Here is a 22,241-nt window from a genome sequence, read left to right as displayed (position 1 = left end):
CAATACATTCATAAATAATTGGCTAAATATATTTGAATACTTAAATTTTGACTATTTAGTCACTTTAACACCTTAACTTTTAATTTAAACTAATAGACATTTTAACTTGTAATTTTCATAATATTTAAGTACCTTTTGACACGTGGCTTCATTTAACATGTTCACGTGTATTACGCATAAATATTTTGATATTATCATTAAATAAAGTTTGAGTGTCTATTAGGTTAAAACAAAGAATAAAAGTGTTTAATATATCATAAAAATAAAATTTAGGTGTTTATTAAGTTCAATTGAAAGTTAAAGTGCTAAAGTGATTAAATAATTAAAATTTAGGTGTCTAAATATGGATTGTGCCTAAATAATTATATAATAATATATGTTAATGTTTTATCAAGTGACATAATTATACCGGTTAACGCATAACTAAAAACTATCAACTATCTATAAAAAATAAAAATAAAAAACATGCAAAACATTAATATTACAATTAAATAAATGATACAAGTAGTTCAAAAATAGAGCATCCTTTCTTCTTAGACATCAAAAAGAGTTAAAAAGAAGAAAAATAGAAAAAAGAAAAAGAGGGGGATGCCAAGGATTGAACCATACATAGCCTGCAAAGTTTGAGTTAGGGTTTAATCAAAGATGGCGCTTGAGAAGGACAAAGACACTAAGGGAAACGAAATCAGCAGCAACTATATGGTACATCTCTGCATGTTTTCTTTTGTATCTTTCAAAGAGTTCTTCAATGATTTCACTACCAAAGTGTTTCTTGACAATGCTCTCAAAACCAGCTCTGCAGTATCCTGATGGAGGTATCTTGGTGTCTTCTTCATGAGCTTCCAGTTTTGCAATACTGAACTTGCCATTTTTCTCTATTAATTTTTTTAACTCCTCTATTGAAGGGCTGTACAATGGCAAGTTGAACAAGTCCAACTTCTCTTTGCTTACTATGCCCTGCAAAAGTTCCAATGCAAGAATCATTATCTGTAAGATCATTTTAAATATTGCCTGAAGCTTTCCTTTGTCTTTTCGCATCAATCCATGGAACAAGACACATAGTACCACTCAGTGATTCTCCACCCTATGAAGCTGAGGTTGTGAAAAGTGTTTTCTATTTTTTCAAATTATTACTCTCTTTGTTCCAGAAAGATGGTCACTTTTTTTTAAAATAATTATTCGTTCAGTAATTAATTGTGAAATATATATAATCTTCATTCATTAGCATAAAAATTATCACATACAATTAATTTTCACACTTTATACTTTGAAATCTATAGAATTTTATTAAGAATATCTTAGAAAAATAGTGATAAAAGCTAATAATATTAACTAAAATGCCTACATTTTTTAATCCACATGTAAATTAAAAGTAGTTCTGAAATTATTTTTGTAAAAAAATAAAAATAAACTGACACTTTTAAAAGTTAAGTTTGAAGAAAGCAGTTCATGAAAATAATTATATAAAAAAAACAAAAAAAAAAACTCTAAATCTGCTCTTGAACACCCAGCAATAGTCTCAAACAGGCTGTGAAAACTGTTCTGTGTCATGTTTCTTGGGTCCTTATTTATGTTGTTCTTATTGTTTGGTGACCTTAATTGTGTTTACCTTTTCTGAAAGATATTCTTTAACAAAGTATTTATATACCTCATTTGCCATATCTAGTAGGCAGAACTCCACTATGTGGAAAACCTGACCAAGGGAGTATTCTGATGCAAGTGTACCATCAGGACGACCTGGAATTATAAATGCCATTAATCCTCCAGGAGCAACTTCTTCTGCTCGAGCAGCTAGAAAGGAAGCCATGTCTGCTGCATATTGAGTAGCATAAGCTTCACAGACTTCAGCTGGTGCATTTGCATAATGAATTCTTCCCCTGTTACACACTTCAGAATTCAAGTCATTCAGCTCTTCTGGTGCTTTTGATAGCCATTGCATTGCAAAAGCTGAGTACACAAAGTTAAGAGAAGCCCTTGGAAACAATCTGCCATGAAATGTGCCTGGAACTCCACAAGCAAAGTAATTCCTATTTGAAGGGAGATTGAGAAAGAGAGTATTGAAATCATTGGAAATATGATCATTGAAATAAACTTGAAATTCTGGCAGGGTTGAGTAGCCTTTGATTTTGTATGTCTGAGTTATTCCTTGTATAATGTTTTCCATTGAAACAAATGTGTTTGGCCCTGTTGAACAACCTAAATCAGCAATGGTAAACTGGCTTGAAGAAGTATCTTCTATGTCAAAGTGGTCAACAATCCCATCAAGTAAATATTGCTTTGCTCTCTCTGCAGCTTTTTTCTGCATACTAGGAATATAGAACATTGGTCATTTCAAGAATCAAATATCTTCAACAAAAAAAAAAAAAAAAAAGAATCAAGTATATGTAGAAGAATTTCTTGGATTGATACTCTCTCATGTTTTAGATAAATAATTAATACAAATACAATATTTAATAATATCATATGTCTATATTTAATTCAACTTGTCTATAAATAATGTAATAAACTGATTTTGTATAAAAAAATTTATAACCATTGATCATAGGTTAATACAATCTTAACCGTTAAATTTAAACTGAATAGTTAGAATTTTATTATTCAATAAATAATTATCCACTATATAAAACTTAAATTAATTTCTTAAATTAATTTTTTTAATAAGACCTTAGTCATTTGACTGGTCCTCAATGTTGATGATTATAAAACAGAATAAGTTATGTCAACATAAACATGAAAATATCCTAATCCTAAACTTTAAATTGTCATTGGCTGTTAAAAACTATAAATTTTAATTTTTTAATTTAATAAACTGATGTATTTGGATGAGTTGTTGAGACACTTTTGATTATAAAAAATTACATTTTAAGACTCCAACTCTTATAAAGTTTTATTTGAAAGTTGATATCAAACTGATTCTTATATGGGTGCTTAACATCAAAACTATGTTCAAAACTATGTTTAGAGTGTGCAAGTACAAGCAATGGTTTACATTTAGAAAATTTACCATTAAGCAAATAAAGTCGAAATTGCCAAATCTGTATTTCTCAACCTTTAATTAATATAATAATCTTTATCTTTATTAAAAAAAAATCGAAACTAAAAGGTTAAAAATGACTTGACTATTTTCATGGGGATAATCTTAAGAGTAATACTACAGTCTACCAATAACACTATATCTCACATTGACAAAAAGGACTTGGCCCTTATAAGGTTCAAATTACCTTTCCTTTTGATGACTTTTTCGTTATAAAGAATAAAATCGTGAGGCCATGAATTAAAAAAACAGACAATCTCTCAAAAGTGGATCACGATCTAGTCAATGAATTAATCTATCTTTATTTGTGCCATCTGGAAAAAGACTCGCATTGAGCCCAAATCCCCTTAACTAGGGAAACATATAATGACATCATGTCCTGCATCGACTAAGAGTCAAGAAAACTTGCGTCTTATAAGGTTTAATGTCATCCCTTCTTTTGCCGGCTTCATTTTTATAAAGGACAAAATGGTGAAACCATAAATTGAAAAAGCACACAATGCCTCAAAAGTGAATCACGATACAGTCTATAGGCTGATTTATCATCACCCATTTTAATTTATACGAACTTTTACATATATAATATGACATATAATATTTTTAATATTTTGAAATTGCTAAATCAAGATGAAATATCTAAATTTTTTTAATGTTAAAATTGCACCCCATAAAGGTGTTTATTATATAATTTTTGTTGCCTTCTGAGTGCAACCTAAATTACAAATTCAAGTAAAAGAGGAGCAAAACTCCTTTTCACCACTTGAGTTAACCGACCCACCTCAATTGGCTTTTTTTTTTTTTCTTTAAAGAGAATTAAACTTAAAATCTTTCTTAATTTGGAATTTATATATTTGAATTTCGTACATTTTTTAAATTAAAATATACATTTATTATTCAACTAAATTTGAGGGTCAACCAACCACAATTTTTAATATAAGCAAAGTTGTACTATCTAATATCCTCAGAATAGTAAGTATGAGAATTGTCAATAAGTAATTAAAAATATTCACTCAGACACATAGAAGAATAGCAGCACCTGTCTACAGGAGTTCCTGGAATAGCTGTACTCACAGTTTCCACCATTCATGGGAAATGATTCTTCCATATTTCTTTACTGTGAGCTCTGCAATATGTCGAAATGCACTTTCTTTTCTTTTTTCTTGAAGGAAATTTGGCAACTCCTAAGAAAAGGCAATGTTACAAGATTGATAACACTAATCACAATGGATATATATATATAGATATATATATATTATGTTGCTTACTTGTTTTATAGTGAAAACCAGACATGAAATTAATTTGGTAGAAATTCAATTCATAAATCCTTTGTTGTTGTTGATTGTCATATTCTCAAAAGGTATCTATCTGCTGCTCATTTTGGAGTATGTAATTCAATTTTGTTTCTCTTCCTATTCAAAAGAATTTAAACAAAAAAAATATATATATATGTATTATAGGAGGAATTGGGTGTGCATAGTCTGTTCATCAAACAATTAAGTAATTTTATAAATTTAGCTATTTACATTAATTAACCATTTAATCGGTTTTTTTTATCGGTAGATTCGCTTTTCAGTTTTATTTCTTTTATGTGCATTCTTCTTATTATTATTATTATTATTATTATTATATATGTAAGAAATTATTTACATTATTTGGTTTTTTATAATAATTTTTTATATATAACATACATAAGCGAAACATAAATTGAACTGAAGTATTTTGATTAATTTTTAATTTAATTATTATGACTATAAATTTAATTAACTACTTTTTTGCGTTTCAATTTAATAGGTATTGATTCGATTATCGGTCTGATTGGTTTTTATGCCAGTCTCTACCTAGAGAATTCATTGGTAAGAAAGATATATTTTCATAGTGAAAATTGCCTATGATTCTACTAATTGGCAACAAATGAGGACATATATATATGCTAATCAGACTGTTCTTTTTATATTGTATTCTACTAATAAATTGCGGTCAAATACAAATATTTGTACATGAATTTTTTAGAAATGCTCCATTGCCAATTAGTGGCAGCCCAATCTGTCCTATTCTTTGTATTATGCACCTAAAATTTACTATTTATTAAACCAATTACACTTTCTCAAATATTTCATTATTCATATGCTTTGTACTACATTTAGACTAACCAGAATCCACGGTCTCGGTTCCTCTACCATATCGGCCCCATGGATAGCCGTTTGTTTCCAATTTTAAAGTTAATCAATTTCAATTGAAAAATATATTGATTTCAGTTTTAACAAATTTGAAATTTAAAAAAAATAAAATAAAATTTGGCAACCTAGTATTGTCAGGCAGCTAATAACGGTAATTAATTCATGTCACTGATATGTATATTTTAAATCATTATATTTATTAGATTTAATTACAATAATTGGATGAAAAATTTACTAATAAAATAAAAGATTGTTGCTCTTTTTACCGATTACGGTCACTATAGATGAAAAACTCAGCCATATTGATGTTTTATTTTACTGATTGTATAAGTTTTTTTAAGAAAAATATCAATTTATCTTTATTAAAAATAAAATTGTTATGACATCGGTGTCATGTGATACCAAATAATAACCCGCTAATAATTTGCCAAATACTGGTTTTCATTTTTATTTTTTTTCAAATGGTTTCAAACTGGAAATGCAAGCAGTTCCTATCTAATTCTGGGTTCATACGAGTAAGGAGACAAGCTAAAATTGCATATTCATGTGCTATGCCATAGTATTTTCACATTACATGTTAGATCTCTATAATTTAGAACATAACAGAAGCCTCTCCAAATTGAAATATTATTAATAATGTCAAAGAAATGTTATTGAGAATGAAGTTTTAGATAGTATTGCAACAAGAAGATAATCCAAAGCACAACTTGAATAAAACCCTGTGAGGAAAAGACCAAAGCATAAAATAGAGATAATGAAACCAGAACAAAGAAAGCAAACATTTGCACCACAACATAGGACAAGCTGCAGCATCTTGATTATGTGGGCATAGACTTGGTCGTAGAATGAGGGACAAAGATGTTTGATTTCTAAATGTTTTGACAAAATAGTATAAATAAAAGTATTCTCCTGCAATATAACTTAAAAATAAAATCTCTAGCCGCCGTCTATATAGATTTTTCTTTAGTTCTCTCTTTCACCGCCGTCGCTGGCTTTTCTTTATCGTCGACGATAGCTAAATCCAACTCTTTGCTCTTCCTTTATTTTGTTTTCTCCCGAAGGTTTTCTTTAGCAATAAATATTCATATCATATTTTCATCTTATTCGTAGTGTTTAGTCAAAATTTATAGATTTTGATAATTAAATCACTTATGATTCATTGGTATTGAATTTGGAAAAATATATAGCAAATAAAAAATGTGTGAATAAAGATCGCAGACTATATATTCATTCTTTATCATATTCTCATACTTGCTAAGGTTTCAATATCCAGAGATAATATGCTTAGAGAAATAAAATTATAATAGTAATTAATGATGATCCTATAGTTTTTAATTTTATTTTTAATTATGATGAGAACTGTAAATCTATTTATTTTAAATCCTACAAATTATCTTAATCTATGCATTTATGAAAATAATAAATCGCATTATAGATATAACTGCAAAAGGAATGGTAAGTTTGTCCTATAGTATATATTAGCTCACACAATAAAAATAAATAAAAAAATTAAAATATTTGCAGAATAGATCATATTTACCAAACAAGCATATAACGACAATATTTGGAGAAATAAAATACCATATAAAAAAATTTTACTAAAATTAATTCCAAATCTATTAAGATTATACTAAATTAATTAATAAAAAGAATATCAAAATAAAAAATATATTTCATACTTAAGAGATATTCTAATATTTGGTGATGTTTATATTCATCTGATTGATTTTGGCTTAATTTGATCAATTAAACGTCAACCTGGTTTAATAGTACATAAAAAAAAGTATATGAGAAAGAAAATTAATCATAAATTAATAATAATAAATTAAATTATTAAAAATTCACGTACAACGTCACGAGTTAAAAAAAAGAAACTAGTTTATTTAAATGGAAAATACTTGAATCAATTATTGGAAGTTTATCAATGGGCTTAAATGGCAATTTGCCTCCTAAACTTGTTATTCAAATCCAAGAAACTTCAAAATCAACTGAAAGTTATATTTGAGTGATTGTGGGTTGAGGCGAAGAATCAAAACACTACTTAGTTTATGGTTAGGGCTCTAAGCTGCTAGTTCACATAACTGAGCTTTGCATTTGTTATTATTATTATTCAATTTGGGTGGCGATTGTTATATTTTCTTTGAGACTATTTTAATGAAAGTGAGAAAGTGGAAGAATTTCCAATGTATGACATGAATGTTGTAGTTTATAATAATGTCAATTTTTTTTAATGTCTTTATGTATTTATTCAATGAGAATTTGAATCAAGTTTACATAAAAGAAATTTAATATGTAATTTTTATATAAATTTTACATACGATAACTTTTTTATTTAAATTAATCCAATGTAAACTTAGTCTAAATTCTGTAAATTTTCATTAAATAAATACAAAAATATTGAAAGAATGATTAATCACTATAGATTACGGCATCCTAAAATTTACCTAACTTATATTATAAAAGAATTGCATATATGGTGTCCTTTTTAGAGCATGGAACTAACCCTAAGTTATCTTGGTTGATATGCAAAAAGATTAAATATATAAATAACCCTCTAAACTTATTTTATTTTTGTAATTGGATCCTTAAATTCGATTTTGGTTCAATTGAACCTTCTAACTTTGCATTTTGTTAGTTTTGAGTCCTCCATTTAAAAATGCTAAACACGTGTTTTGCACCGCGCTTAAAAAATGCGTTGATATTTGTTTAAATGAGTTTTTTTATTATAAAAACAATCAAACAAGAAAAAAAAAAAAAAAAAGAGCTAATGTTATTATGCTATTTAGTAATTCATCTTCTCCTTCAGCACTTCCTAGGTTGCACGAAAACGGAAACGAGAAATGCGACACAATACGACACAACACGGGGAAAGAAATATAAGCGGCCTCAGCTTCCCTTTTTGGTGGACTTCAAATAGAAGTTAGAGAGAGATTTGTTACTTTGGTGGTTAATATTTTTGGTCAAATACTGAGAAAAAGAAATTTATTATTTGTAATTGTTGAGTTAAACTTTTGATTGATTTTTTTCTTATTTAGTGTTTGGTTGGGAAGAAAGTGGTGGAAAGTAAAAGAAAGTCTAAATTCTATCTACAAAATATTTATATTATTTTTTAAAAGATATTTGATTTTATTTGATCTAAAATAGAAGTTACTGGATCTATTTAAACTTTTGACATCAGAACAAGAGAAAATTGACTTTTTTTTATCTTACTATTATAACTAACAGTGTTGGTTAAAATATTAATATTTTATTACTTTTGTTAGTGAAAGAATTCAGTTAATTTGAGCAAAGACATAAGAAAAAGAGTAAAATGAAAATACTAAAGTTGAAAGAGATATTTAGTGTTATGAAATTACTTATTACGTGGAATTTATTTAGAAATTTTAGCTATTTTTTAGAATTTAGGAGGGTGTATTTAATTAAGACTTTTAAAATATTTTATAATTTTTTTTAAATAAATCACTTTTAAAAAGTTTCCGAATTCTTAATGACTTTTACAGAGTTCATACTTTTATGATTAACTTTCACAGACTTTACGTAAAAATACTTTTATAGACATTAATAGACTTTTTATTAATTTTCACAAACCATTATTTATCTATTATTTAATTATTTAAAAATAAATCTAATCATTTGCTTTAATTATTTTTTCCTTCTATTTCTTCTTCTTTTTCTTTTTGCGCTTACTTTAAATATTATCCCAGATAATGTTATATGTAACTCCATAACAAGTAACCAACTTTATTTTATTGTTGTATTGAGGCCTTATCCCTGAAATTAAAGCTTTGATTATAAATCTAGTATATAGCTTTTAAATTTTTAGTTTCAACATAATATTCTAATATTAATTTCAATATTAGCTTTTAATAAAATTATTAAACAGCGTCCCTCAAATGCCGTAAATTTCAAGAACAATAATAAAAAAAATTGAATAAACACTAAAATAATTTACTCTTTTCATTATTAAAACATAGTTATCTAAGCATACAAAATTATTTTTTTATTTTTTTATTTTAAGATTTTATTAATAACATGTGTTTAACTAATAATATTTTAATAATAGAACTACTAATTCAGTCTTGCAAATTTGATTTCATTCCGCCTAAAATTGAAATAAATTTTAAAATATTTTACTAAAATTAAAAATTTAAAAAACTATATACTAAATTGGTTTAATTACCAATTAGATTCTAAATTTTACACTTTTTAGTAACTTTATTTAATTGTTTTAAAATTCTAAAACAAGTAATCGTGCTATTAATTTGAAATATTTTTCCATGACAATTTTTAAAATTTTGCTATGAGAAAAATAATTTTACACCAAAAGAATAATTATTATGAATTAACAAAAATAATTTTTCCTAAATTTAATAATACTATAATTAAAATTTTCATATACATACATACTTTCACACATGTTATATCTAAAAGTAATAAATTTTTTATTAGTTTACTAATTTTTATAGTAAATAGAATTAATTTGTCACATTATTTTCTTATAAGATTTCAAAAAATATTATCAAAAAATATTTTTTTAAAAAAATAAAAAATATAGTTATTTTATTCTAAAATTTTCAAATAATTAAATAAAATTATTAAAAAATATAAAATCCAGAATCTTATTAATAACTAATCCTACTCCATCTGGTAGTAAATGTAAAGTATAAAATTAAGATTAATTTTTCCTGGTTCTGTACAGGATAGAAAAGAAAGAGAAAGTTGTCGTAAAGTTTTAGTTTAATTTCATTTTTTTTAAATTACTTATAGATAATTATATTTTTAATGTTTAAATTTGCCAAAAAAATAAAAATTAAATAGTTCAACTTTTAAAATTAACAATTAAATGTGACAACTCGTAAAAAATAATAAAATAATATTTTTGACAGATCACATTATAAATACTAATATAGACTTTTTTTATATTAAATGAAATAAAAAATAAAATATAGTAAAGATATATTCTAAAAATAATAAAATAATAAATTTATCCATTATATACAAATATATTTTTACTAAACCAATAGAATTTTATGACAGAACTTATGAATTTAAAATTAAGATTATCAAATTTAAAATTAATAGAAGTTAGAAAAAGAGTTATAGAAGATAAAACTTATCCTAAAGCTATATCACTATTTGGTCACCTGTAAAGATTTAAAAAAACCTGAAACCATTTTGTTATTAGTTACCTTGTTAATTTTAAAAATTCAATTATTTGGTAGTCACAAATTCATATGCTAAAAATGTAATTATCCCAATTACTTAAATTTTAGTTTAGTGTGCTTTCTTTCCCTGTGCTGCTACTGGAGAACACATACGAGAGGTGTATTATTCATAAAGAGAAATATCCAAAAGGCCAAAAGAAAGAAAAGCAAACACTACAGAAAACAAAGCAAAAACACAAGCAACAGGGAGAGAGAAAAACCAATATACAGGGCAAGAGTCAAGCGCACAGCTATATGTTGCTATAACTGAAGAAATCATGGTTTTGCTAAAATGCAGCAAGAGATTGAGGAAGAACTTTGATAAAATGTAACTCATTAATACCAATGGACTTGGTGAATCAGGTATAGTATATACTCTACATTCAAACATCTAAAGCACCAGCAACTCCCAACACAACCAAGGGACGAGTTCTCGGTGCGTCTGGCACTCAAAAGTACACAAAAAGAGTTGTCCTTTTTAACTCAGCCTGCATGTCAAAACATAAAGTGTTACCATGATGTTGGCAAGATTGTCTTGAAAGACCGGGTCTGAGAAAATGTTACGATGAATATAATAATCATTTCCAAAGATAGCTAGGTAAATTTGGACGAATCCATAAAATCAAGATTTTGAATAGAAAATTTATCAAATAATTGTCTGCAGAAAATGTGTTGAAAAGAAAACCAATTTTGGAAATTAAGTCTCTTTCAAAAAGGTTTTTCAAGCCTTTACAGACTTGCTAAGAAGGAAAATCTGAAAAAAGAATTGCAAGGCTATATTCCATTAGTATAATGACAACCAGAATTTCATTTTTCACTACTCTTCACCCATATTCAACTACCAATGAAATAGTAATATGATGTTTATATGCATGACACTTTAATATTCTTAATTATATACATATTAGAAAAATGATACTTTCCAAGGTACTTCAGATAGAATTTTTCTTTTTCTTTTTTTTTTCAAGTGAGTTGCAGTATTATAACCAAACAAGAGAAAATAAAAAATAAATCAATTTTGTTAGAGAAAAATTCTCAAGAAACATATAATTTTGTGTAAAACAAACAGCCCGAACCATAAATTGAAAAACCAGAAATAGCAAGTAGGGACAGAAGTCACCATAAAACACATTTAGAGACTAATAACCAATAACATCAGGTATATAACATTTCATTTTAAAAACTCTCTGATTTCAAGAAGCTACTTGAACAACAACACTAAATAGTCCAGAAAGGAGAATGTTCAATCCAATCCAAAATATAATCTGTCTGTATTGACCAAACAGAACCATGCAACATGGAGGACATAAATAGACAGACACATCCCAAATGCCAGAATTCTGTTAGCATTTTAACAAATCAGATAGGGGCCAAATGAAAATATTCATGTTTTGATAGACTTGAAAATCGTTATCAGGCATGTATTAGTTTTAAAAAAATTACACCCCTTCGTATACAGGTATCAAATTAAAGTCGCAACATAGCAACAAACAAATTCAAAAGATCTATAAAGTTACCTTTAATACCAAAATTGCTTAAAAACTAGAACCTGAAGTAGGAAGTTCAGTAACTTTTCCCACTGCAACTGTTTTGCCTGCATGGCCCAAAACTCCAATCAGATGACTATTGTGCACATACTATATCAAGAAATCATTTATCACAAAATTCATAAGCCTACCCTCAGTTCGAAGAGTGAACCTTCCAAGTTGTGGGAAATCTGAAAACTTCTCGATGCATATCATATTATTTGCCTGATAATCAAAATACACATTAAAAAGGGGGAAGGCCACTTTTTAGCAGCAATTCTTTTGATTGAAAATTACGAATATAGCGTTTCTGTTTGAATATGCATCTACCTTTTTTGCAGTCGGCATGATATAGACACAGGAAAACTAAAGCATGATAACACTCGACACTTTCTCAGAGAAGTACCAAGAAAGCAGAACCAAATACCTGGACACGGCACACAACAACAGCACCATTCTTCACAAAGAGCACTTTCTTTTTCATAGGTTTCTTTGTTTTTGGATCAATCTGTTGTAGCAGCTCAACAATCTCACATTCTTCAACTACAGAATGAATGTGTAAAACAGCCTTGTAACCAGCTGTGAAAATTGCCTAGAGAGCAGCAAATTTATTCATTTAGTAATTATGGTCGTCATCGAGAAACAGTAAACATGATGGTTATCTACTTTAAAGAAAAATGAAAATGCGAACTTAAAGTGAAAGACTTAAAGCCTATTAGCATACATTATCCAGCAATTCAAGGATCTGTAGTTGAGCAACAAATTCTGTAACTGCAACTATTGGCTTCGCTGAAGAGTGTAACAAACCGAAGGGAAAATCAGTATTCAAAAGAAATAACATCCACACATGTAGATACAAGGACAGAGACAGTGTGGCTTCTAACCACTAAAATATAAATTCACCCTCCTGACGTACTATAAAAGAATATAGTCACAAAACAACTTACCAACACTTGATAAGACAAAACCTGCCAATATATCCTCATCATCAATTCCAGATAATCTAACACGGAGATTTTCACCAGGCCCTGCACGTCTAACCTTGTTCTCATCACAGTATACAGCAACAACTTTCACATGAGTCTGCAGATGGATATATACAACCCTCAGGCCCCATTAAATATAGTTTGAGAAAGAAAGTATAAAGATGAAGACTAGTTAAAGGACATACCTTATTTGGCATGACCAGCAAGGAGTCCCCCTCAGTCACACTACCAGATTCTACTTTGCCCATGACTACAGTTCCCATATCTTTAAATTTGTCAATAATAGGCATCCTGCAAGCTCAAAAATGTTAAGATGAGCAGAAGCTTATGGATCAGGAAAGCAGTTCACAGGACCAAATCAATGATAGCGAGAAGTCAGATATATATTATCATCCATTGTGCAAAGTATATGAAAAACACAAGTATATATATACACAATATTGCAGGAAACTTGGCTCTTGATTAATTTAGCAGCATTGTGCACTCAATGTTCAAGGTTTAACAGGAATTAGAAGATCAGCACTCACCTAACAGAATATATTCATTTTTCAACTTTTCACAGAACAAAAGTTTAGCCAAATATTACCATTTTCAGCATTCTTGTAGTTCATTAAGAACGTAATAACTATATCAAATAACTCAAATGCAATTAGAATTAACTATCTTGAGTACATGATAAAACAAATTTGAAACTATGGGTTTCCTTTTAAGAGGCGACTAATCTTTTTTCAGTCAAGCAATATTATCAAGCTCTTAAATTCATACAAATAAAAATCTTTGCCTCTTAAGAGCAACCAATATAGATCGACTAGTTAAATAGAAGAAAAGAGCAAACATGATAACAAGATAATATAATAAAATAATTAAAGAAAGGCTATTGAAGAAAACACTAGTGTTAAAGAAACCAAAATTTCAATACGATATAGAAGAATTAAGTAGCACTATTATTGATCATAATGAGAGAGGTCACACCACATCACATCAAATTACAGGATTAAAAATAAAGCAGGGAATGGAAAGACAAAGCAATAATGAGTCTAACCTGAAAGGACCTTTCGGATCTCGTAAAGGAACTTCAATGGCATCCAGAGCTTCAAAAAGACATGGGCCATTCCACCATGAACATGTATTCTTATCCACTCTTGTTTTCATGTTTGTGCCAACCAGACCAGATAACGGTAGGAATTGGACATCTGCAGATTTGAGATAAGAATGAGATCCGAAGAAAGAAAAAAACAAAAAAGAATCAGATCAATATGATGCTTATCATTGTGTCTTATAAAATAGAGATGGACAAGCAATCAAATATTCAGTCAACAATATTTATGACACATGTTACCATAGCTTCCACAAAGCATTTCAATTTAGATATTAAACTGAACTTCCCTTCAAACCCATTTCTTTCTTCCACAATGTCGAAGTAACGAGGCTAAAAAAGAAAAGCCTCATAACTTGTTCCATTATGCAACTACTCCAAATACCACCCTAATCTCTAACAAGTTCCACATGCGCTTTCCTCCTTTAAATTGCACTTGATCCACCAACCAGCAAGAAAACTTTCTGTTTCTTCAAATTATCCACATCTAAAATGAAACTAAGCCAAGTGCACCACGAAAAAGAAATTGCCACCATAAATGGTCCTTTGTGTTACATTAAATTCTCCTGCCAAGAAAATTCTTCATCTGCATCTCTAAAGAGATCTACTTGTAACCTAATATTTGCATCCTTTATAACTTTCTAGCGGATACAATCTTTGTCCTATCTCTTTGGCAATGTTTGGGATATAGGATTCTGGTTGAGGGAATTAAGAGAATCCTAGGCAAAGATGAGGCTGTTAAACTATGACTTCTGATTCCAAATGCCCTTCAGTTCCAATAATTTGGATGTTATGCTAATAATGCAATCTTCTTAAATGGAGCCACTGCCTAATCAAGCATTTAGAAATAGCAAATATAGAGAGTAAGTAGTAACCCAAGAAATCATGTCTTATATCCGTCAGCTAAGCACTGGCAGAAAGAATTGAGATTCTCAACTGTCAACCTTTTCTTCAGTTCGCACTACCCTAAACAAGCTTAGCCTTGAATGGCCACTCATGCAGTAGGAACTATAAGCATTCAGAGAAATCCAAATCTTCAAACCATGAGTCAAAACCATTACAAAAAAACTTAACTTTGAAATCATATCCACAAACAAAACAAGCTTGCATACAATCCAAAACAGTGATCAACAGCTAAAGAATTTAGCATGCATGGCAAAAGTCTAGTTGATCAAAAGGAAACCACAAAAAACACCATAGAAGCATCGGAAGGCAATTTGCCAAAATCATCTTAGCTCATCCCTCATATTCACAGACTAATAGCTATTAGCATGGATCTAATATGATCCTATTATAGAAGTGGAAATATTTCAATGTTGGATTTAAAATTTGGTTACCACATAAAATGAAAAAGGAAAACAACAATTTATGCATCATGTTGAACAAAGAAAAATATTTTGATATGCTAAACCCATAAAAACTCCAATACCTTTCTTCACATTGTAACCTGAAGACCTTAGAAATGGTATCATCTTTGATTCAATTTCATCATACCTGGAAAGGAAAGGAAATGATCAGCATAAAGAGACTACCAGAGAACATACACACGCATGTACACACCCAAGGCAAGAAATAACAAAAAGGTTTTTCCAGACAAACAACAGCGTCAACCAAGGAAATTTCTTAAAGTCCAGACGAAGTGCAAGCGCACAAATTTAAAACACAGAACTAATTATGCATTTGCCCGCATGACAAATGGTCCAAACAGAGCAAATCCAATAGAAGCACCTTTCTTTTGACCAGCTCACAGTAGGATCGTCCATTTTATTTACAACAACAAGCAGCTTAGACACCCCCAAAGTCTTCGCAAGCTGAACATGCTCACGGGTCTGTCCACCTCTCTCGTACCCAGTTTCAAATTCTCCTTTCCGAGCAGAAATCACCTGATTAAAAGAGAGATAGAAGCCTGTCAAAAACCAGAAGCAAAATCCCCAAAAGGAACAATCATGTAACAAAAATATGTTACTACACACTTACCAGTACACCAATATCTGCTTGAGATGCTCCACTAATCATATTTGGAACATAACTCTTGTGGCCCTGAAGATATTTATAGCACAATTCCAAATAGTTCATCACCAACAGGCATAAAGAAATGAAATATGAAAATTGAAACTGATAACAAAGAAAAATGTATTTCTGCTGGTCATCGTCATAATGTATGATAAAACACCTGAGAAACTTGAGGGAGATATTAATATCATACAATAAGCACATGCACACACACTCGCATATATATCACCAATGATCCCTTTTCCATAACAAATTTTTGACAAAAATCAAGTAAATAAAACTCATTGCTAAGAGACATGGCACAATTAACAATTTAACTTGGCACAAAGATACAATCAATAACTATCAACTGATCATGATAGAAAAAGTTTATGCATGCAGAAAGCTTAGGATGTTAGAGGCTTCTAGAAAAGAAGAGACAACAGGATAAAAAAGTTGCAAGAGCCAGACAGGGCAGAGAACCGAGATGCAACAGGGCTAAAATTAAGATGTCATGGGCCATAATGTTCTGGATTGAGCTAGTGAAAGAGTCTAACAATGAAAAAAAAGGACATAGACGGCTGATAGAAAATAAAGGAAAAATTGGAGTGAAGAATATAGAAGCAAGATGATACGGGGAGACAGAGAGAGAAGAAACTTAGTTGTCATATGATGTAGAATAACACTGGCAGCAATGTCCTCTCCCCCTCATGTAGATTAATTGTGTCTGACTCAAAGCAACATAGGCTTCTTTCTTTCTTATAGTTGTTCTAGTTTGATTAAGAATGCATGAGATCTTTATAAGGTAATACATATTCAGACAAATACTAGAGGATTATAGATGAAGAAACATAAGGAAATTTTTTTGAAAAAAAAAAAAAACAAAGTAAAAAATGTTAATGAGACCGAGACCTCATCAATGTCACCTGCCTTTTAGTGTCCAAGCACAAGGACTTGTCAACTATGGGAACAACATGATGAAAACTCGATTTTAGGTTAGATAAGAATCCTCATCGAAAAATTACTTCACTGCAGATCTCCATTCAAACAACATATGCCATGCAAATTTATGACTCATTCACATAGCTTAATCAGCAAACATAACAAAACTGCACTGCAGCAAATTTAGCTATGGAAAATTAGAATAAAAAAATTGAAAATATGGTTTACAGATGTGATTCCTCACCGGTGCATCTAAAATTGTAAATCTAGTTGTCTCTGTTTCGAAATGTGCTCTTCCAACTTCAACCGTTTTACCCTACAGTCAGAAGTACACAGCCAGAATCTAAGCATCCAGCTTATCAACTAGTTGACATAAACAAATAGTGGCAAAAGCTGTAAAAGTAAGAAAATCTAGCCTCAGGAGGCAATCATTCACAAAACATCAAAGAATACCTTAACCCTCTCCTCTTCATTAGTATCCATAATATATGCCATATACCTAACACATGGAAGATAAATGGTCATTAGGTGGTTTCAGCAAGTGAGTAAAGTACAAAAAAGCTCAGGGTACATTGCATCAGACGTCACAATAAATCCAAGATGAGAACCATAAGATAGAATAAATTAATCGTAAAACCATATCTATCTCATACTAATAGATAGTCAAAATCTAAACCCCAAATCAAAAAGAAACCTAACAAAATACTTCCATTCAAAATGTGTTAATAACACTAAAAGTCAAAGTCCAGGACGCTTAAGGAAACAGTTCCCCAGCTACACAGGAGACATTCAGCAACGAATTCAATAGCATGTTGAGGCCAATATAATCCAGAAATTCCTCTAGTAGATGCATATAGCAAGTATGATTATGGAAAAAACACATGGGATAATCTGAAAAAGACATACAGAGGATCCCACATAAATTATCCATAGATAAGAGGAAAAAAGGGAAAAAAGAAAAACCTGAAATCAGTTTACAGAAATGAGTCTTATACGAACAATTTACTGGGTGTTTCTACAGACTACAAGGTCCCTGAACTTCTAAAGTGGAGATTTCTTAGCATAGACGAATTAACTCCATAGCATCTCCGCACTATGCATAAAAGCACTATCAAATCTATTAAAAGTTTCAAAACTGGATATTAGGAGCTATGATGTTGAAAAAATCTTCTTGTAAGTAAATGCTCCCAAATATAACGGCTTTGGCAGAATCAAATTGGCAATAGAATTTTCTTTTTTTTTTTTAGCTGCATCAAGTATCCAAAACCTACTAAAGTTGAACGGTATTACATGCATGATCCAACATGTAAATGTTTATATGTCCTATCAAACTAAATTGTTCATTTTTCTAAGTCTGCCATAACCAGATGGTTCATTTTCCTAATTAGAAATAAGTAACTCATAGGATATGCATGTGTCATCAAACAAATAACATTCTGAGAATCATTACTGGTTTTATTTTCTTCACCTATTTCAGTACCTTCCATTAAAATGGATTAACATCAACCACAGTTACTCCAATTTTTCACTTAACCTAAAAGTACCCATATTGGACAAGGAAACTTTATCAATTGATTACTAAAAGTGAGAAAAATCACAAAACTTTTAGAAAATATGCAAGCCAAACAGACAGACATATTTCTATATTGAATATCTATACCAAGTCAAACATAGGTAACAACAACCAAGTATGTACCAACCACCAGTAAATAAGATTTCTTGGGATGTCAGTACCTAGTTTGAACCTGCTAAGGCCTTAACTTCAGTTGCAAAATCCCACCCACCCCCACCCCATTCTTTTTTCTCTTTTCTTTGACTTTCATAATTTCCAATTACTATCGACCTAATAATGCAGAAAACAAAGATGTCAACTAACCACAGATCACAGAAATAGGGAAACAGAGAGTTCACCAACACTTTACATAGTATAAGTAACAATAGAAGCAGATATAGCCAATCTACATGTTGATATTCTGAAACTGTATCAAAGTAGCTACAAGTAAAAAATATAAGATATTTATTGGTTTTTTATGCAGGCAGAATAAAGATACTAAGGAATTTGCATGCTCTGGTACGAAATATATATATATATATATATATAAACCATTCAAATCAGTTCAAAAGTCCAAAATAAGATCAGAAGGGAACTCCTACCAACTCTCTCTACTTTTCTCCTTAGCTTCTTTCTCATATTTCTGGATTGTACGATCATCAACCTGACCACTTAGGAAAAGTATCTGACCACCAGTTGTAGACTTGCCAGCATCTGCAATCGAATGAGATGATAAAATGCATCAATATTCCGAAAAGAAATAAACAACAATTAGCACTCATCAGGATAACAACATGTGACAGCATAATAACATAAAACAGATAACACTACTAACAGCTGCTCCACAGCCAAATCAAAACAATCATAAGGCTGACTCTAATCTGGCAAAACCGAGAGGTAGATTAACCTACCAACATGGCCAATAAACACCACATTTAAATGCCGCCTTTTGTTGTCTTCTTCCATCTCATCTGGTGTTTCAACATCTGCTGCTGGAAACATTTCTTTACCTTTCACTATAAGAACCAACCAAGAATAAAAATGTGAAGCAATAAATAGAGAACATAAGCAACGAAATTTTATTGCCTATTGCATGGAAGCTTGAGTGCAAAGATAACCACTGGCAAGGAATCAAAAAAAGATAAGAAAACCATTGGATTACCTTTTGATTCAACCTGTACTTCCTTGGAGTTCAGAGTAGCATCATCTTTTGTATCTAAATTAAGCAAAGAAAAACATAATATTCAATATTAAGCCCTATTAAGATGAACTGTCAATAGCAACAAATAATGCCCTAGTAACAAGCATACAGCACTATTCATTCTGCCAAGGATAAAGCGGTAGGGCCAGTTAAAAAGACAAAATTGACATTATCATCACCAACCTTCTTCCATTTTTTCGACATTCTCAACTTCTACTGGCTTTACATCTTCTGGATTAACCACCCCATTATTTTCTTCTGTTAGAATTAAATCAAAAGCATTCAATATAAGATTGCAAAACAAACAAAGTAGAAAGATAAGAAAATTATGAACCAATACCTAATACACAGAATATAAACAATATAATATTACACTATTAGTCAGAAGTACCTTCAGCGGAGTCAAGCTGTAAAGAGCGAATATCCGCCTCAATATCTACCATCACAAGAAATACATAATTAAACATGTTAAGCACAAGCAGATCAATTGTAAACCAATGCAAACATCCCAAACATTGTTCATTTTAATTTACTTGATTATGTCAATCAAAATTTCACCACTCCAAACTCAGAAATCATAATTTCCAATTAGCAGGGCATAAAAAAAATGCATAAAATAAACTAAAGAAGGATAAGAAATTCTAGCAGAGCATTTAATTATCTAAACAAAATTCCACAATCTATACACATAAATAATAATTTCAAAGAGAAAGCACTTGCTGATTCCAACTAATAAAAAAGATTACAAAACCAACAGCTGAAAAGAACCTAAAGAAAACAACTAAAATGATAAAAGAATTTAATGAGACGAACTTTAGATCAAAACTAGATTAACGGCGGTAACAAATCAATTACAAGCTAGTAGATCCATAAAGAAAAAATCAAGAAATTGCATAGATTCATTAAGCAATTAAAAAAAAAAATTAACAGGAAAAGGCAATAAGCAGAGACAAGGATATGGAGACAGTTACCCATGGTAGCGAAGAGAAGATGAGTGAAAATGGAGTTGAGTTAGGCTAGGGTTTGGGTTTCTTTTTGATTGATAGAGTGAGAAACGTGGATGTTACTGGGTGCGTGTGTTTGGCTCTAGTCTTTTCACTAGCATTGCCAAACGGGTACGGATACTTGAACCTTCTGTGTTAGCCCGTTTCGGTATTACAGTGGCCAACAAAACCGCTTTGAGAAGAAAATTGTTCTTTTAAATTTTGAAAATTACTTTCCAGTACAAGCAAATCTAAAAGCAAGTTTGATAAAAATACTTGAAAAAAGTTTAAAAAGAAACATACCATGTGGTTTTATTTACTCTATGTTTGGAACGAGGTGAAATAAGTGATGAGGGAAAATAAAGATAAAAAGTAAAAAAGGGATTTAGACTTTATCTTATTGAAAAGGAAAATAAAATATAAGAGATAAATATAAAAAAAATATTTTTATATTTTTACTATTTGACAATTTTTAGTATGTGATTTTTTTAAGATAGAAAGAAGTACGTGATAAAAAGAAGTATTTCACTCTTAAAAAGTATTAGTTGGCAAGAATTTAGTCATCTCCATTCCAATCAACAATTATTATTATATTTCTCATGATTGATAATATGAGTTTAGAGCTTAACAACTTAAAACATCAATGTTTAACCGTTAAATCGTTTTTATCAAATTAATGATTTTTTAAATCGTGATTTAATAATCAAATAATTGAATTAAGAGTTGTTAAACTCCAAATTCACGTTATCAAATACAAATAATATGATAATGATGGCTAATCGGAATGAAAATGGTTGAATCCTTGTAAATCGAGACCTTCTAACAGTGAAATACATATCTTTGTCATGATTTGTAACTATACCTTTCTTTATAAAAAACCCAAATACTAAAGATTGTAAAAAAAATTATTGAAATCACATTGTACTTTTTTATACTTATCACAAAAAATAAAGAGAGAAAATATGATTTATTCTCCTTTTGTTATTTTTCTCTCAAAAATGGAGAGAAAATAAAAAAAAAGGTGAAAGAAAACCGTTTACAGTATATTTACTATTCTAATCTTTTTTGTTTTTACTAAATTTCTGTTGAAAACTTGAACTGATAAGAGATTAAAGAACAAATAAATAACAAGCTGGATTTCAATTACCACAGTTTTAATCATAAAGACCTAGGCTTATATAGCCATACAACTCAACAGAGAATAAGAAGACAAATCACTTTAGCACACATACAGCTAAGTGGTAACAGAAGCAAAGAATAAGTCAAATACTAGTAGTTGTCCCTAAAGAATAGGACTTTATTCTAACAATAATAATCTTTAGTAGAACTCTTTCATTCATTCCCTTAAACTAAATGTTATTTAAACAATTAGTTTATCTCACAAACACCCAACATTTCTGCAGCTTTTGAAAAACTTCAAGTTTCAAAGGTTTCGTCATTATGTCTGCCACTTGATCTTGAGTGCTACAGTGAACTAATTCCAGTGCACCATCCTTTGCAAGATTCCTCAAGAAATGAAACCTTACATCAATATGTTTATTGCGACCA

The 22,241-nt window shown here is 29.8% G+C and overlaps 2 protein-coding genes across 3 annotated transcripts; both read right to left on the bottom strand.

Annotated features, from left to right (window-relative positions):
- Positions 1 to 100: 100 nt before the first annotated feature.
- On the bottom strand, positions 101 to 4,214 carry LOC8275734 (loganic acid O-methyltransferase). The gene is made up of 3 exons (XM_002532482.3): positions 4,071 to 4,214; positions 1,649 to 2,299; positions 101 to 957 (listed from the first exon to the last, which is right to left on the bottom strand). The coding sequence occupies exons 1-3, from the start codon at positions 4,137 to 4,139 to the stop codon at positions 640 to 642; spliced, it is 1,038 nt and encodes a 345-aa protein (XP_002532528.2). The 5' UTR covers positions 4,140 to 4,214; the 3' UTR covers positions 101 to 639.
- A 6,427-nt stretch (positions 4,215 to 10,641) lies between these two features.
- LOC8275735 (eukaryotic peptide chain release factor GTP-binding subunit ERF3A) lies at positions 10,642 to 20,898 on the bottom strand. Of its 2 annotated transcripts, XM_048371916.1 has the most exons (19): positions 20,682 to 20,898; positions 20,102 to 20,146; positions 19,894 to 19,968; positions 19,672 to 19,725; positions 19,421 to 19,525; positions 19,112 to 19,223; positions 17,411 to 17,456; positions 17,202 to 17,273; positions 16,001 to 16,063; positions 15,752 to 15,906; positions 15,453 to 15,517; positions 13,970 to 14,120; positions 13,113 to 13,218; positions 12,889 to 13,024; positions 12,666 to 12,730; positions 12,369 to 12,533; positions 12,094 to 12,166; positions 11,933 to 12,009; positions 10,642 to 10,903 (listed from the first exon to the last, which is right to left on the bottom strand). In XM_048371916.1, the coding sequence occupies exons 1-18, from the start codon at positions 20,683 to 20,685 to the stop codon at positions 11,951 to 11,953; spliced, it is 1,551 nt and encodes a 516-aa protein (XP_048227873.1). In that variant the 5' UTR covers positions 20,686 to 20,898; the 3' UTR covers positions 10,642 to 10,903; positions 11,933 to 11,950. The 2 variants fall into 2 exon arrangements, with proteins under 2 accessions (XP_048227873.1, XP_048227872.1); XM_048371915.1 differs by lacking the exon at positions 20,682 to 20,898 and having other exon boundaries at positions 20,102 to 20,153.
- Between the last annotated feature and the right edge of the window lie 1,343 nt (positions 20,899 to 22,241).

This window comes from Ricinus communis, chromosome 3, assembly GCF_019578655.1.
Source record: "Ricinus communis isolate WT05 ecotype wild-type chromosome 3, ASM1957865v1, whole genome shotgun sequence".
Taxonomy (NCBI): domain Eukaryota; kingdom Viridiplantae; phylum Streptophyta; class Magnoliopsida; order Malpighiales; family Euphorbiaceae; genus Ricinus; species Ricinus communis.
This window is presented reverse-complemented; position numbering and strand designations above follow the sequence as displayed.

What these genes read in the sequence shown, in the direction of transcription:
- LOC8275734 (XM_002532482.3), bottom strand. Translation starts at nt 4,139, where the DNA reads ATGGAAGAATCATTTCCCATGAATGGTGGAAACTGTGAGTACAGCTAT. An exon ending in CCAGGAACTCCTGTAGACAG is followed by an intron (nt 2,300 to 4,070) that starts GTGCTGCTATTC and finishes CCTAGTATGCAG; the next exon opens with AAAAAAGCTGCAGAGAGAGC. An exon ending in TACTAGATATGGCAAATGAG is followed by an intron (nt 958 to 1,648) that starts GTATATAAATAC and finishes GAACTTTTGCAG; the next exon opens with GGCATAGTAAGCAAAGAGAA.
- LOC8275735 (XM_048371915.1), bottom strand. Translation starts at nt 20,153, where the DNA reads ATGGTAGATATTGAGGCGGATATTCGCTCTTTACAGCTTGACTCCGCT. An exon ending in TGTCGAAAAAATGGAAGAAG is followed by an intron (nt 19,726 to 19,893) that starts GTTGGTGATGAT and finishes TGCTTAATTTAG; the next exon opens with ATACAAAAGATGATGCTACT. An exon ending in ATGAAGAGGAGAGGGTTAAG is followed by an intron (nt 17,274 to 17,410) that starts GTATTCTTTGAT and finishes TTCTGACTGTAG; the next exon opens with GGTAAAACGGTTGAAGTTGG.